The following is a 16,733-nucleotide window of genomic DNA, read 5'->3' as shown; positions in this document are numbered from 1 at the left end:
TCATTCAATGCTGACTCGGGTAGAAAACTTTCCCTACTGCAGTGGGGCCTGAACACTCCTTCACTGAAATGAGCTCACAGCCTCTAGCTAGAACAACTCAGATTTTTCCTTAAACGGCACACCAGGTTGGTCCTGCTTGCTCCAGAAGTTTGTTATTCAAGAGCTGTTTGAGTTTCAGAATGGGAACTAAACAACGATTAACCTGACCACTATAGGACTGTCCTGTTTGCTCTTCGAGCTGGCAGGTGCTCAAGGGCACTCTAGTTTCTAATGGGCGTCTCCATGTCTCTTGCTGCTTTGTTGGCCTTCAGGTTCTGGATACTGAGAAAGATCTAGGGTCAAAACTCGGCTGAACATGCAGTTGTCATACTGAAATGGAGAAAAGACAGTTAAAAGCCAGTCCCCATAATAGGGAAAAATACTATTAAAGTAAAATAAGAGCTATTATGAGTCTGGATTCGCAGTAAAAAGGAAACTCTTTGTACCTAAAAAGGTATCAATTATCTGCATTTATATCACTTGTTTTTAAAAATATTATCTGGTATGAGATTTTCCATATCTCACATGGCATATTTCCAGGCGGTTCCCTAACATTCTGTAAATTAATTTTTATCTTAGCTTAAAGGGAAACTCAGGAAGTAAACCCAACTGCCCCAAAACCAAATGACTTCAATTAGTTGCTGCTCTCCATTAGCTCAGGTAAGTATTGTGGATGGCTTAAGAAAGGTGTATTCACAGGCTAAAAGTTACTATCAACCTGGAACTTGTAGGTGGTTCTTTTGTTTTTTCCTATGATACTTTTGGAAGATAAATGGTTCTTTGCTCTACCACGGTGAATTGGTTTTTGCTTCAAACATTCAAACATGACAGAAATATGAACTATAATATTAACAGGTTACTCTCTGTAAGTTAATGTGTACTATTATTTTACGAAACAAAACTATTACTATTCTGTAATTTTCAATTTGCTTCGTTCACTTAGGATATATCTTAAATCTCCGTGTACCGTCATAGGTAAATAACTGAATAGTTACTTTTGTGTCTTATTGGATTAAAAAATCATTTCAGCCTATATTTATTTACTGCAGAAGTCAAACGGTATCTACAAACTTCATTTGGAAATTTTAGTTATAAAAGGAAAGGCCTGCAGCTATAGGAGTACTAAGGTGGGTTTACAGCAGTTTCTCCTCTCCCCGTAATTGAGCTTTACCACTGGATAGACGCCTATTAGCGCATTAGCTCTGGAATAGAACTCTTCTTTTAAGGAAATGATGATCATCTGACACTGTTCTTGAGTCTGCTCTTTGATGTAACTTGATACCTGGGTGGAAATAAAAAGCACATATTTTGTCAGCAAGGAAAGGCCTTGTTTGGACTTTGGGGACAGTGATTCTGCATGTCTCTGAGTCTGCCCATTTTAGGTGATAAGGCACTCACTTGCCTCTCTGGTAATTCAGTAAATCCACCACAATTGCAGACATGGAAATAGTTTAGATTCTAAAATATAAGAGGTAAGTAAAAAAAAATAAACTTCATTAAACCTGTGATCTAAAACTTTAAGAATATATTTTTTTTAAACTTGAATAGTTTAAAGAATACAGCTCTAACTTGAGATACTGTCATGTGAATTAGCCTTTATAATGAGACATTTTATGAGTGAAGAAGAACTGGTATTTAAACTTCCAACATCCTATTTTGCCAACTCAAACCCTGAAGATGGGAAATACACAGCAATTCAGTACGTATCCATAATCCAGTCATTTTGTTAGAGGTGAACTTCGGCTCCTTCAGGAAGCTCAATTCCAAAAGGAAACGAGAATATGAGCAAAATATAATGGACAGAAATGAGCCTCAGTGAACAAACTACTTACAGCTTGGAGAACGACAGAGAAGAACTTAGACTCCCAGTAGCAACAGTCTAATGATACTTGCCCCCTCCCTAGACCTCTCTGACGCCTGGAGTGGGTCTGTGTGTGTATCGGTCCTGGCTGCATCCCAGACACTGGAAACAAGCTTTGGAAGCAGGAACAGCAGTTTCATTTGAGGAGTGAGTCATGAGCTAAGGTGAATGATGAGCGAGGAAGGAAACTGTTCTCGGCAAAGAGGCTGAATTCACAGAAGGAACTCCAGCATTAGAGGCAACTAACTAATCGTAGCTACTATGATGCAGGGCTGAAAAAAGGCTTGGGGTAGTGATAGGAAAAGAAGAGGAGATAGAATGCAAAGATGTACGGCGTGCATTTTGCTTGGAGAGTTACCTATTATAAAAGTCGGGCACCCTGATCACAAGGAGGAGTGGAGGCTGCTTCATAGTTGCTCATAGTACATAAGCGCTCACACTCAATTCAGCAACGGAGTGTCAGGATCATAAATCTCAAAGGGATAATGGAAACTAAGAGGTTTTAATACATAGGATAGGTGCTAATGGGAGTCTTAAGTAAGGCCTACTCCCTGGAGATGTCACCAATGTGAACATCTAAATTTTGCTAAAAGATGTGGATACCTTAAATGCAACCAAAAAAAAAAAAAAGCAGCAGTCCACAAAGATTTCCTGCTCCACAGAATATGGGATACAAAGTACCAAAATTAACCTTCTAAGGGGAGATTTCTCCTAAATGGGTCAGGCCATGGAGTCCAGTCAGCTGATGCAGACTGCTGTCATTCAAGAGAGACAAATCAGGACTTTCTCTTGCTCACGTTTTCTTCTTCCCCCAGTTACCATGAAGTTTCTGGCATAGACTTTTTTGTGTGGTGTGGAGTTCATGTGGTATCCTTATGTATCCTGTGCCATTTTTAAAAAGGAGAGTCCTAGAAAGATTTGAGTTAGATGAATACAACTTGGGAAATGCTGAGAGACTACATTCATGCCATAAGAAGGGATCTCAGGCTGCAGCTTGGCAATGCCCCGTGACTCGCCCAGGCATCTCAGGAGTGAATCAACAGAGAAAGAAATCACGGAGGTCAGCTTCAGAGGCACAGAACCCACTGGGCAGCACCCTAAGACGGAAAATAGCCAAGCTCACAAAACTAGGTTATAAAACAGAATGCCAATTTACAAGTAAGTAATGAGAACTGTATCTGCCAGCATGACCAGGACAGCCTTCTTGTAAGCAGCCATAAATGCAAAGCCCAGGCATTTCTGGAAGGTGGGTGGGCCTGGAATCAGAACCAGGACAGTCTAATTTATCCACCCCCAAAAATGGATGGCCCTGGCAGTAGGACCATGATACTGCAAGTCTGCAGGTTGGAGCTGTCCCTGCTTTGGGCAGTGATGGGCACTGCCAGGGTCTGCCTTTGTCCTTTGTTCATGTTCCATGGCTGACCCCATTCTCCTTTCCCAGATTCAATCTAATTACTGTCAAGCTGTGTGAGCTGCGAGCCTGGGTCTTTAGGTGGCTCTGTACAATCTACCCATTGGTCTTCGAATGCTGCCTAAAATTTCACTGGCAAGTTAAACTGTTACCTTAGCTCCCTCACTGTCTCAAATACTGAAAACAGGATCACGCCCAAGTAAGTTTTGATAAAATTGGAGAGGTAGAATTTTATTTAGTGCTGCTATTCACAGACTTTATTAAACAACTAATTTGGTCCATGAGATAAACCCTGTGCCCTGCCATTAGCTGCCCTCTAGTTCTCAATATCTAGATTTGGGAGAAACAAGTTCTGGCAGTAGTAATGCTGTTGATAGAGCACAGTGATCCTCATCTGACTTCTGTGTTGATTTCCTATCAAATCTTGAGGGTCCCCTAAATCTATAATGAAAACAATCACCTTGTTTTTAGATATTTAACTCAGATTTTTAAAGTATTGATTTTTATTCAGCAATTATCATTGCTTGTCCCACAACCCTGTTTGGTCAAGGTAAACTGCCTTCTGACTGCAATTATAGATATTGTATTGAAAATTAAAAGCAGAAAGAAACTTACTTTGCCAATATTAGTATTGTCCAGGACTGCGTCCACTTCATCTAAAACAAAGAATGGAGCAGGCCGAAAACTAGAAAAAAACAGTAAAGCAAGTTACAATTTTCTATCTGTTTTACAAAGACCTGGAGGAAAGCATTAACAACATTATTCAGAATAAGACACATCCTTTTGGATATTTTTGTCTAGGTAATCAATGACCTTTATGCTGCTAAATCCAGTGCTAATCCTGTGCGACCTATGCAAGGAGTACTCAGTCATCCCTGCTCCTTGAAACACTAGGATGACACAGTCTGCTGCCCTCACCCATTGCTCCCTCTGCATCTCTTCTGCTAACACTTCATCTCTCTGACCTTGAACATGGCCGTGCCCTCAGGGCTCAGGGTTTAGTGCTCTCTGGTCTCTAATTAACTCCCTTGGTGATTTCATCTGGTCTCAAATTTTTAAATACCATCGAAATACTGACACCTCCCAGTACTTCTACCAATCGTTCTGAACTCTTGCCTCACATGTCCAGCTGCTTACTCAACAATTCCCCATCGGGGTCTAACAAGCATCTCACACTCATCCAAAATCAAACTCCTTACCTGCCCTTCCAAAACTACTCCCTCTTGTAGTAAGCTGCCTCTTACTGGCAGCTCTTATCACTCTAGTTGATTAGGCCAAAATCCATGGAGTCATCTGAGTCCTTCACACTCCACGCCCTGTCTGTTAGTAAGTTCTGCCAGCTCAAACTTCTGTTCTCATCCTGGTCCTACCCATCACCATCTTTCACCTTGTCACAATAGTTTTCAAACCCTGTGTCTGCCAGTGCTGCATAAAGCCTATCTTCACACATGCCAGGCTCACTCTGGCCTCAGGGCCTTGGCACTTGCTGCTCCTCACATCTAGAACATTCTTCCCGTAGCTATGTACAACTTGCTCCCATAATTCCTTCAAATCACTGCTCAAATGTTACCTTTTCAAACAGGCCTTCCTGAAACTCTTTAATACCTCAAACCCTTCTATGCTACTCACTATCTCCATTTCCTACTTTTTTTTTTTCCCCTCTATAGGACTTGTGATTTTCTAATATTCTCTATATAAGAGAATTAGTTTACTAATATAGCCGATTTATTATCTGTCTTCCCCAACTAAAATGAAGTATCTCTGAGGCAGGCATTTGGTTTTGTTCGCAGCTGTCTCCCCAGTGTCTGCAATAGCACCTGGCGCACAGTAGAGTTATTAAATATTGTTGAATAAGTGGATGGGGGCGCCACCTAGTGACGGACTTATTCTGCCAAGATTCCTTGTTCAGGACCTGCCTCCTGCTCTCCCAGAGTCCCCCTGCCGTAACGGTCTTTTCTCCCTTTCCTGTGGTGACCTATTCCTTTTCCTTCTTGAGACCAGTGAAGAATGGTTGTCACACTCCTGTATATGTTCCTGGTCATGGAAATAGAGAGGCAGCATTGTCTACAGCTCAGATCTTCGTCTAATGCTGTGAATGGTGAAAGCTATTATTTGCCTTAATTTTAGTTAACTTTTTGTTTCTTGATTTATTTTACAAAGAAACAGTATCACCATCATCAGAGGAAATAAGGAGGTTAAATACTTTTTGAAAGAAATACTTATCTTACCATTCTTTACTAAACAGCAGATCTCTGAATATGGACTAGGAAAATAATGTACAAGTTGGACTTTTTGTTTGTTGTTTTTGTTTCCTGGCAATCCTGATATCACATTTGGCCATTCAAAATATTTTTCTTTCTTTTCTAAAAAGCTGGAATATAGCAACTATTGATAACAGAAACTGAATAAAAATCTGTCAGAGACTGAACTCTCTCTTAGATTTGCTGTCTACATTGTTGCAGGCCTAAAGCATAACTTGAATTGTCTGGCTGAAGCAGAGTTTGGTATCACATTAGTAAATATTAATGAAGACAAATAGTCAATACGTCTTTTATAAGATGGTCTGCTTGGTTTCTGCCCTTACACAAAACTGAGTAGCTTGTTGTGGCCTTACCTGTGCACAGCAAACAGGAGAGCCAAAGCTGCCACACACTTTTCTCCCCCCGACAAATTGTCCATCGGCATAAATCGTTTCCCTGGTGCTATGCAGTTATAGCTAATTCCCTCCAAGTAAGGTTCTTCAGGGTTCTCCGGGCTAAGAAGTGCCTGAAATGCATTTTAGTTATTTAGCAACATTAGAAAAGCAACCAGTAAATTTCAACTTGGGGTTGCCACAGAGTTTAAATGGGAAACATTCTATTGGTTAGGTTTTCCTCAATTAAAAAAAAAAAAATTTAAAGATGACCGGTAAGGGGATCTTAACCCTTGACTTTCTGTTGTCAGCACCACGCTCTCCCAAGTGAGCCAACTGGCCAGCCCAAGGTTTTCCGCAATTTTGATGTAAAAATATCAATGACTGTAAGTAATGGATTTAGTTCTACACGTAATCACAGGCAACAGGGTTGTCTGGTAGAGGAAAGAGGGAAAACATCCTAACATGTACAAGGATCAGGCCTTGCCACCAGACAGCCATTCAAACCTCTGCAGCATATGCCTTTTTCTTAAAAAAAAAAAAAAAAAAAAAGTCTTTATTCAATTAACTCACTGGTTTATTCATCAAATATTTATTGAATGTCAGTTGTGGGTCAGGCACTGTTAATAAAGAGATGATTCCTGTTCTCAAGGAGTTAATGGGTTTATTTTAATCTTACTTTACTGAAAATTAGTATGTTATTTTCAGGTGAAATTCAAAATATCTGATCCAGGACTAAATCTCAGTCATTAAAAAAAAAATAAAAGAGAGAGAGAGAGAGAGAGAGAGAGAGAGAGAGAAAACAAAAGCAGAGCAGGTAGTAAGTCCTGACCTACATCTTTATTCCACACTCAATTCCACAAGTATTTAGTATGGAAATTTATAATACAGTGGGTGGTTACAGCACAGAGGCTGTCATTAAAAGGGACATATGTGGATTCGAATCCTACCTTTAGTTCTTTCCCTCTCACTTGTTACTCTGTTCGACTTCACAAATCAACTGTTTTCCCAAGGTCTTCTACATGACCCTACCTTTACCATAGAGACCTACAGTTTTATAAAATCAAATTAGTACCAGACAACAGGATTTCAGAACTCAAGAGAACTTGGAAACCAAATGATCTAACCCATTCACTTTTTTAGATGAAGAGACAGGCCCAAAGTTCTGTCTAGGCTGGCCAGTCTAGAGTGAATGGGATCTAAAAACAGGTCATTAGAGAACCAATCTTCATGAATTGACTTTGCCCTATAAGCAAGTCACTCAAATAATGTGGCAGTGTTTGTTTATTTCCCATCAGAAAAAAAAAAAAAACCACTGTCAATAATACAAAATTCCCACTAGTATTTTGAGGTGAAAAATACATACTTGGGCACTGTCGTTTCTGCAGAGCTTCTTGTAGATTTGATCAACTGAGATTAAGACGTGCTCAAAACACTTGCTGAAAAGATCGTATCTTCTTTTTTTCACCTGTTCAAACTCTTTCCTACACATTCTGGCTTCCTTTCTGCTGGCCTCAAAAACTAAGAGAGAATAAATATTCTTTATTTTGGAAATCACTGAGGGGACTTCTCTTATTTAGACTTTAAAGCATAAAATACTTTTAAAATTAGATTTCGAGTTTGGTTGTCTCCAGTAAATCTACCTTCAAAATACCTCAATTATAATTAAGGCATGGCTTTTACAATTGATGAGCCCTTTTTCTAATAGGGATAATTTCTAAATAATATTGACAAGTTCTAACAAGTATTTAATGAATTTTACTGGTATTAAAAAATCTGTTCTAAAATAACCAATAAACATGTTTTAAATTAACAATTTTTCAAAAAGGAAGCAATTAGTGATTCAGTATTAAAAGCACACATTAAGACAACAGAGGTAAATATATATAATAAAAAAAGAGAAAAGCAGAATCTGTGTGGGATTGTTGGCAAGTTTTAAAGAAATCATAACACCCGTGAATATGATCTTATTAACAGCTAAATGCAATTTCACCATCTGTGGATTCTTGCAACTTGTCTGTGACAGTCTTTAAGTTCTCCTGGGCTCGTAGGTTTGGGGCTGCTGTCTTGTACAGAACATCTTCCTGGGATGCTATTCGCTGCAGTAGGAATCTAAGGTGGGCCCCGACTTCTTTATCAGTTTGTAGAGCCTATTATTGGCAAAGAACAACAGTGATTGTCATGCCTTTTACATCCAGATTGCTAAGGCAAGGCACACATGCAGGGCCCTTCACCATCTGGCCCTACCAGCTCCCTCTGCGCAGCAACCTCCCCGAAGCCCTCTCTGAGCCCGGAGCTGCAGTCGCACCACAGTGTTTGTAGCTTCCTGAGATGGCTGTGTTGAGTCTGCTGTGCTCTTTTATGGCTCTAGTGTTGTATATGCTACTCTCTTGGAATGCACCTTACCTTCTTATTTGTTAAATTGGCTAAAAAGCACCAATTTGTATATCACCTTTATTTACTCTTTTGTTAAAAATATTGATCATCTACTATGTATTAGACATTGAGGATTCGATGATGGAAACTGTCATCTTTGCCTTTAAAGGGCTCACAGGGTAGTCAGAAATATAAACTGGCATTTACAACAGGGTGAAAAGACCACTAACAGGGCAAGCATAGGTACTACGGGGCAGAGAGAGAACCAGCCCAGCTAGAGCAGGTGACAGCCTGAAACCTGAATGGTGAATAGAACAAACTCAAGGGAGGAGGGAAGAGAAAGTGTGTCGCATGCCCTTCCAGGAAAACTTTCTTCACCTCCCAAAGAGTGTTAATTAATACGTGGTAAAGGTGACATTTTAATTCACTGGGAAGAGAATATTTGAAAAATGCTGGTGAGTAAATTAGTTTACTTGGGCCTTTTTAAAAAATAGATTCTTAACTCATACCATAAACAAAAATAAATTTCAGATGAATTAAAGAGGTAAATGAAAACAAAAGAAAACCATAAACGGGAAGAAAACGTTTACTCAGTAATGAGGTGGGAAAGGACTTTCTAAATAAAAAAGCAAAAGGAGAAAGCACTAAATAGAAGACTACAGAGAAGACAAACGCTTCTTTCTGATTGCCAAAAGGTGCCACAAATACAATCAAAGAGTCTAGCAAATCTAATAAAACATATTAACAACATATGAAGTGAAAAGATGTGGTGGGTATCGCTCCTCAGCATCCACTCTCACTTATTCTTTTCCATCACAGCCCATGCTTTTGACCAGGTAGGCCCATCTCTGCCTCATAGATTCCAGGTAGTAGATAGGGGTGGGCCTGCTTGGTCTAAGGCAGAGACTACCGCCCCCTCCCTCACAGTGATTGGCTCAGGAAGGAACATGTGACTCCATTTAGGCCACTGGGATGAGAAGACTATTACTGGGGCTTGGTAGGAAGAACTGTTCTTCAGTCTTGGAACAGCACCACTACAGAAGGCAGCCTCTCTCCTCTGAAGGTTGTGGCTGTGGGGGGAAAGTGAAGACTGGCTGCAGTATTTTGACCTCATGAGAAATGAGCCAGAGCTGCTTAATTAAGGGACTGTGAAGCTGGATTGCAGGTCTTTGCTCTGCAGCTGTGGAGCAATGGCTACACTATCACCTACGGTACTCTGGAGAAGCCCCAGTACCTACTGGGGGTACTACATTGGCACACTGATAGGGCAAGTTCAGGGTGCTGGATTTGGCTACTTTTGTTATTGCAGGACTTCTCAACCTGACCACAGAAACTTTTCTTTGGCTAGACATGTCATGGTACTAGTGTTCTGCAGAATACACAGAGACATGATGATACAAACATTAGAAAAGTAAATTATTTCCTGCCATTTTGTGATACTGTGATATAATAAATATATCTCTGGTCTTTGTCCTGAATCCTGGCACAGAGTTTCTAAAACCCTTGGAATTTCCTGAGTGACAGAGGTGAGAGGAGCATTTTTCATTATTCATAATAAGCCCCTTTCCAACAAGCCAGAGTTGATGTTGATGAGCTGACTCTTGGAGGATGGGGACTGGTTGCCAGAGGAACCAACTTCAGCCTCTCCTTTCTGGGGAGGGGAGAGAGGCTGGAGATTGAGTATATAATCACCAGTGACCAGTGATTTACTCAATCATGGCTACATAGTGAAGCTTCCACAGAATCCCCAAATAATATGGCTTGAACAGCTTCTGGGTTGGTGAACACATGGAGATGCTGGGAGGGTGGTGAACCTGGAGGGGGTATGAGAGAGGACATGGAAACTCTGCATCCCTCTCCCATACCTGGTCCCATGCATCTCTTCTATTTGGCTGTTCTTGAGTTGTATTGCTTTGTGATAAACCAGTAAATGTAAATAAAATATTCCCCTGAGTTCTCTGAATCATTCTAGCAAACTATCAAACCTAAGGATGTGGTGGGATCCCCCGATTGGTCAGAAGTCAGTTGGTCAGAAGTAGGGGAGGCCGGACTTGTAACTGGTGTCTGAAGTGTGAGCAGTCTTGTGGGACTAAGCCCTTAACTTGTGGGATCTGATACTAAGTCCAGGCAGATAGTGTTGGCATTCACCTGAATCGTAGAATGCCAAGTTGGTATTCAGAGAATCAGAGAATTGCTTGGTATGGAATAAACCCACATATTTCATGTCAGAAGTGTTGTGAGTATAGAAAAACTGTTTTTTCCTTTGTATATTTCAAAAACCATTAGGGGAATCTACTTCAAAAAGAAAAACTCGATCATCGAAATGTCTTCCTGTGATATTTAAATAATATATTCAATATTACTATGAGTTGGAAACAATGGAAATCGTTCAATTACCTTCAAATCCTCACTTAGAGAGCTGTAGTCTATTTCAATGGCTTCTTCTTTTTCATAGACATCATCACCTGTTGCCTGCATACTTTCTGCTTCAGTTCCCAACTGAAAAACATGTGAAACTGCTTTCTGAAATGGTGATCTCTATTCATCTGTCAGTCCCCAGCCCTCCAGCTGCTTGTCAACTCATTCAGATTAAAAGCTAACAATGGAGGCCTTCAAGGCCACGATGACCTGGGCCCTGGTCCCCTTCTAATTTCATCACGCACCAGTGTCCCGTGATCACTCTGCTCCAACCACACTGGCCTTCTTGAGCACAGCAGGCACATGCCCACCTCGGGGCTGGCACACTGCCCTCTGCCTGGACAACCTCCCCTAGATGTCTGCACCACTTCGGGTTTCACCTCCTCTCCTCGCTGGCTGCCTTCAGGCCATCCCTGGTCTCTCCACCTAAAACAGCAAATTCCTCCCCACCAACACCGTATATTCCCTTTCCTCCTTTATTTTTCTCTTTAGCATGTATCAACACCTCACACACAAATATTTTACTTGTCATTTTGTCTGTATGTCTCTGCCCCACCAGAATATGAGAGAGGATTTTTAACCATTGTGTTCACTGCTCTATTCTTAGTGCCTAGTGCAATGACTGACAAAATATACTTCTATTTCCATATATGTGACTCTCTGAACGAAGGAAGGAATAGCAAAGAAGAAACAAACGAGTACTTCTTCAGCTGCAGGCTGGCCTCAGGCCAAAACCAAGAATCACAAATTAACAGGGGGAAAAACAAACAAACAAAGAAAACACCTCTTTTGTAGATATTCTCAGCTAAAACAAACTCAATGAAACTACTTTTGGAATTAAGTCTACATTTTATGGAATACATGTATGTTAAAACAGCTCACACAGAAGTTGAACTTGAATACAAAATGTATCGTTGAAGCCTAAATCTCATGATTATTTTTTATGTGATTCGACATTGTCTTGTATTAAACTTCTATGTAAGTCATCTGGTGCCTTGCTACTCAAAGTGTGGTCAGTGGGCTAGCGACAGCAGGCCTCACCTGGTGGCTGTTAGAAATGCAGACTCCTGGGCAGCAAGATTCCCAGGTGCTTCCCCAGCACATTACGATTTGGGAACCAGTCATCTAGTAAAGTCTCCCCCACAATATAAGAATCTTCTATGAGAACCCTGGCAGGTGAAAGTAACTTACCCTCTGTCTGAACACCTCCAACAGAAGGCAAATGTCAGGTTCTACCTCACAAGTGTTGTAAGACAATACTCCTACAACAATTGTAAGACAATCATTTTTAACTAGTGATCACTGTTCAACCATCAGGAGAGAGACAACTCATATCTAATGCTGTTTTGTTTGGGGCTTTGTAGAATATCTCGTACAGCATCACTATTACACCACCTCCACTAGATGTGCTTATGAAATTCCAATCAGGGAACTCACCAGGAGAGGCCCTCTATCTTTCTACTAGCAAGTGGCCTCTACTCTCCAAATCTAGTGCTCTCCTCAGGACCAGAAAGAACAAGTGTGGTCCACATGAGAGACCTACACCTATTTGAAGAGAATCAGCGTATTCCCTAAGCCTTCACTTCCCAACATGACCTGGTCTAGGTTTTCTTCACTATCCTGGACTTTGAAAAGCATCATGAGTGAATGCAATATTCCACTGTAGCCTCACTAGCACAAAGCCGAGAATTATCTTTTTTTAAAAATAGACTTTATTTTTTTAGAGCAGTTTTAGGTTCACAGCAAAGTTGAGAGGAAGGTTACAGGGGTATCCCATATACCCCCTGAACCACACATGCACGGCCTTCCCCACTGTCATCTCCCACCACAGTGGTGCATTTGTGACAAGTGATGAACCTACACTGACACATCGTAATCACCTAAAGTCCAAAGTTTTCATTAGCATTTGCTCCTCTTATTGTACCTTCTATGGGTTTATATACATGCATAACAACATGTACCCACGGTAAAGGTATCAGAGAGTAGTTTCACTACCCTAAAATTCTTCTGTACTCCATCTGTTTATCCTTCACTCCTGGGAACCAGTGATCTTTTTACTGTCTCCATAGTTTTGCCTTTTCTGGAATGTCATATGGTTGGAATCATACAGTATATAGCCTTTCAGATTGCCTTCTTTCACTTAGAAATATGCATTTAAGTTTCCTCCATGTCGTTTTGTGGCTTGACAGCTCATTTCTTTCTAGTTCTGGATAGTATTCCATTGTCTGAATGTACCACAGTTTATCCATTCACCTACTAAAGAATATCTTCGTTGTTTCAAAGTTCTGGCAATTATAAATAAAGCTGCTATAAACATCCACGTGCAAGTTTTTTTTTTTTTTTTTTTTTTTTTTTTTTTTTGTCTTTTTCGTGACCGGCGCTCGCACCGGCCATTCCTATATAGGATCCGAACCCGCGGCGGGAGCGTCGCCACACTCCCAGCGCCGCACTCTCCCTAGTGCGCCACGGGCTCGGCCCCACGTGCAAGTTTTTGCATGGACATAAGTTCACAGCATCTTTGAGTAAATACCATGTAATGCAACTGCTGGAACATATGGTAAGAGTTTTTTATTTATTTATTTTTTTAAGATGACCCGTACGGGGATCTTAACCCTAGACTTGGTGTTGTCAGCACCACGCTCTCCCAAGTGAGCTAACTGGCCATCCCTATACTGGGATCCGAACCCGTGGCCTTGGTGTTATTAGCACCACACTCTCCCAAGTGAGCCATGGCTGGCCCAATAAGAGTATATTTACATTTTTAATAAACTACCAAAATGTCTTCCAAAGTGTCTGTACCATTCTATGGATTTCTGCAATGAAAGACAATTCCTCTTGCTCCACATCCTCGTCAGCATCTAGTTTTTGTCAGTGTTCTGGATTTTGGCCATCCTAATAGGTGTGTCGTGGTGATTTTGGCCATTCTGATAGGTGTGTAGTGGTGTAGGTGCGTAGCCATCTGCATATCTTCTTTGGTGAAGTGTCTGTTTAGGTCTTTGGTCCAGTTTTTAATCAGGTTGTTTTCTTATTTTTAGATTTTAAGAGTTCTCTATATATTTTTTTCTTTTCTTTTAAAGTTTTAATTTTATTTTACTCACTTTTACTTTTATTGTGATAAAATATACGAAACATAAAATTACCATTTTAGCCACTTTAAACTGTACAGTCCAGTGGCGTTATGTGCAATCACACTGTTGTGCAACCATCACCACCGTCCATCTCCAGAACTTTTCCATCATCCGCACTGAAATTCTGCATCCATTAAAAACTACTTCCCACACCCTCTTCCCCTCAGTCTGTTGACCACTACTCTACCTGCTGACTCTGTGAATTTGTTGACTCTTCTAGGTACTTCATATATGTGCAATAATACAATATTTGTCTTTTTGGGTCTGGTTTATTTCACTGAGCATAAGGTCTTAGAGGTTCATCCGTGCTGTAGCATTGTATCAGTACTTTATTCTTTTAAATTTTTATGTTTTAATTTTAACACTTATTTCTACATCTTTATAGGGTACAATGTGGTGTTTTAATACAGGCACATACTGTACATTAATTCACTTAGGGTAAGTAGCTTAGCTGATGGAGTTCGGATGTGTTGTCCCCTCCAAAACTCATGTGGAAATCTGATCTCCAGTGTGGCAGTGATGGAAACTGATTGAGTCATGGGGGTGGATCCCTCATGAATGGATTCATGCTCTCCCTGGAGGAGGGGGGAGTAATGAGTGAGTTCTCACTCTATTAGTTCCTGCGAGAGCATGTTCTTTATAGGACCCTGGCACCTCCTCTCTCTCTCTCTCTTGCTTCCTCTCTCGCCATGTGATCTGCTTGTACCCGCCGGCTCCCTGCCACTTTCCACCATGAGTAGAAGCAGCCTGAGGCCCATGCCAGATACAACTGTCCCAGAATCGTAAGCCTAATAAACCTCTCTTCTTTATAAATTACCGTTTCACGTATTCTGTTATAGCAACACCAAACGGACTAAAACAAGAGCTTTGTACCTGTTAATCTACCAGTCCCCTCCACCACACTCACCCCCACCCTCCCTTCCTCCTGAGCCTCTGGTAACCAATATTCTACTCTCTACTTCTAAAAAAAATCACAGTTTTTTAGCTTCCACATACGTGGTGTTTGTTTTTCTGTGCCTGGCTTACTTCGCTTAAAATGATGGTCTCCAGTTCCACCCATGTTTGCTGCAGATGACAGGATTTCATTCTTTTTTATAGCTGAATAGTATTCCATTGCACATATATACTATAGGTTTTTTTAATCCATTCATCTGTTGATGGGCATTCAGGTAGATTCCATCTCTGCTAGTATTAACAGTGTTTCAATGAACATGGGAGTGCAGATGTCTCTTTGATATATTGGTTTCAATTCCTTTGGGTATATACCCAGTAGTGGGATGGCTGGGCCATAGGTAGTTCAATTTTTAGTTATCCAAGAAACCTCCATACTGTTTTCCAGTACGGATGTACTAATTTACATTCCCACCACTGAGGTAGTTCCTTTTTCCCCACATCCTTACCAGCATTTGTTATTTTTCTCTCTTTGATAAGAACTATTTTAACTGAAGAAAGCTATCTTGTGATTTTATTTTGCATTTCCCTGATGATTAATGATGTTGAGCATTTTTTTCAAGTGCCTGTTTGCCATTTGTATGTCTTCTTTTGAAAAAGGTCTATTCGGTTTCTATGCCCATTTTTTAATTTCATTGTTTTGCTGTTGAGTTCCTTATATACTTCAGATATTAGTCCCTTTTCTGATATGTAGTTTGCAAAGACTCTCCCATTCTGTACCTTGTCTCTTCACTTTGTTTATAGTGTCCTTTGTTGTGCAGAAGCTTTTTAGTTTGACGTAGTCCCATTTATCTATTTTTGCTTTAGTGACCTGTGCCTTTGTAGTCTTGTTCAAAAAAACACCGCCTACTCCCATTTTGTGTAGCATTTTCTCTATTTTCTTCTAGTAGTTTCATTGTTTCTGCTCTTAAGGGCTCAGTGTCTGACAAACCTGTTGTGGGTACCTAGGACTTGGGGTACAGGTTCACATTCTGTAGCAGGGTTAGATATCGACTGCCCACAGCACCAGGATCTGTGGCTGAGGGCCTCCTGACAGCTTGGGCTCCGTTAGCTGTGACTCTGACCCTGGCAGGCTGAGCACAGCACTAGCTCGACTCTGGGGGAAAAAGGGTGCTCTGGAAGTTTGGACCTGGGGAGCAGAGTACAGCTGCAATTTGAGAACCACATCAAATGGGGCTCAGTTGTCACTCAGTTCCCTGGGGATGAGGCATCTTGTAGTGGTGACTCTAGCTCCTGAAAGGGAGGGACTCAGTACTGTCTCAGTCTTCTGAGGCCAACTGCAGTGGCAGCAAGAACCCAGAATGGAGGGGTGCAGTTTTTCGGGCTTTGGGGGGAAGGGAGCAGCATAGTGCTGACTTCACTCCCTGGGGGAAGGGGTTTCTCAGCAGCTCAGTCTCTAGGTAACGGTCCAGCTGCAGGGATGCAGAGTACCAGAGTTGTCCGGCCCCTAGAACAAGGTGTTTCAGCTCAGCCACTGCTCTGTTTCCCTGGGCTGTGAGGCACTACATCAGCTCAGCCCTGGAATACACAGCTGCTTAGCTCAGCCAAGCAGTTTCTCAACTAAGACAGCAATTCCCAAGGGGCAATAACCCCCTTCAGCTCAGTCTGCAGGTGGACTGGGAGGGGTAGTTTAAGATTCCCCCAAAGGGAGTGTGCAGCTTTGCAGCTTTAGTTCTAGCATGAGGGTGAGGGCACAGCTACCCTTCCCCCTACCCTGGACACCCTCTTGCAACAGTTCCAGTTCTAAGAAGGTGAAGAAGGCTTGTGAGCCACAGAGGGTGGGGTACAGTATCATCTCCTTTACGGGAGCACAACTGTGTAGACTCCAAGCAGCTCCTTCAGCTTTGCTATATTTCAGATTTTTATCAGATATGTCTTTTGCAAATATTTTCTAGAAGTTTGTAGCTTGTCTTTTCG

General features: G+C 41.2%; 1 protein-coding gene across 1 annotated transcript in view; it reads right to left on the bottom strand.

The window, feature by feature from the left end:
- Positions 1-267: 267 nt before the first annotated feature.
- LOC134368549 (structural maintenance of chromosomes protein 1B-like) overlaps positions 268-16,733 on the bottom strand; it is a 76,136-nt gene continuing 59,670 nt past the window's right edge. Inside the window, exons 19-25 of the mRNA XM_063084983.1 lie at positions 10,717-10,818; positions 7,937-8,093; positions 7,310-7,464; positions 5,926-6,077; positions 3,927-3,996; positions 1,211-1,321; positions 268-369 (exon numbers count right to left, since the gene is read on the bottom strand). Coding sequence (XP_062941053.1) covers positions 268-369; positions 1,211-1,321; positions 3,927-3,996; positions 5,926-6,077; positions 7,310-7,464; positions 7,937-8,093; positions 10,717-10,818 — 849 coding nt within the window. The remainder of the gene's footprint in view (positions 370-1,210; positions 1,322-3,926; positions 3,997-5,925; positions 6,078-7,309; positions 7,465-7,936; positions 8,094-10,716; positions 10,819-16,733) is intronic.

The sequence above is a fragment of the Cynocephalus volans genome, chromosome X, assembly GCF_027409185.1.
Source record: "Cynocephalus volans isolate mCynVol1 chromosome X, mCynVol1.pri, whole genome shotgun sequence".
Taxonomy (NCBI): domain Eukaryota; kingdom Metazoa; phylum Chordata; class Mammalia; order Dermoptera; family Cynocephalidae; genus Cynocephalus; species Cynocephalus volans.
Note: the sequence above shows the minus strand (reverse complement) of the source record. Positions and strands in the feature narration are given on the sequence as shown.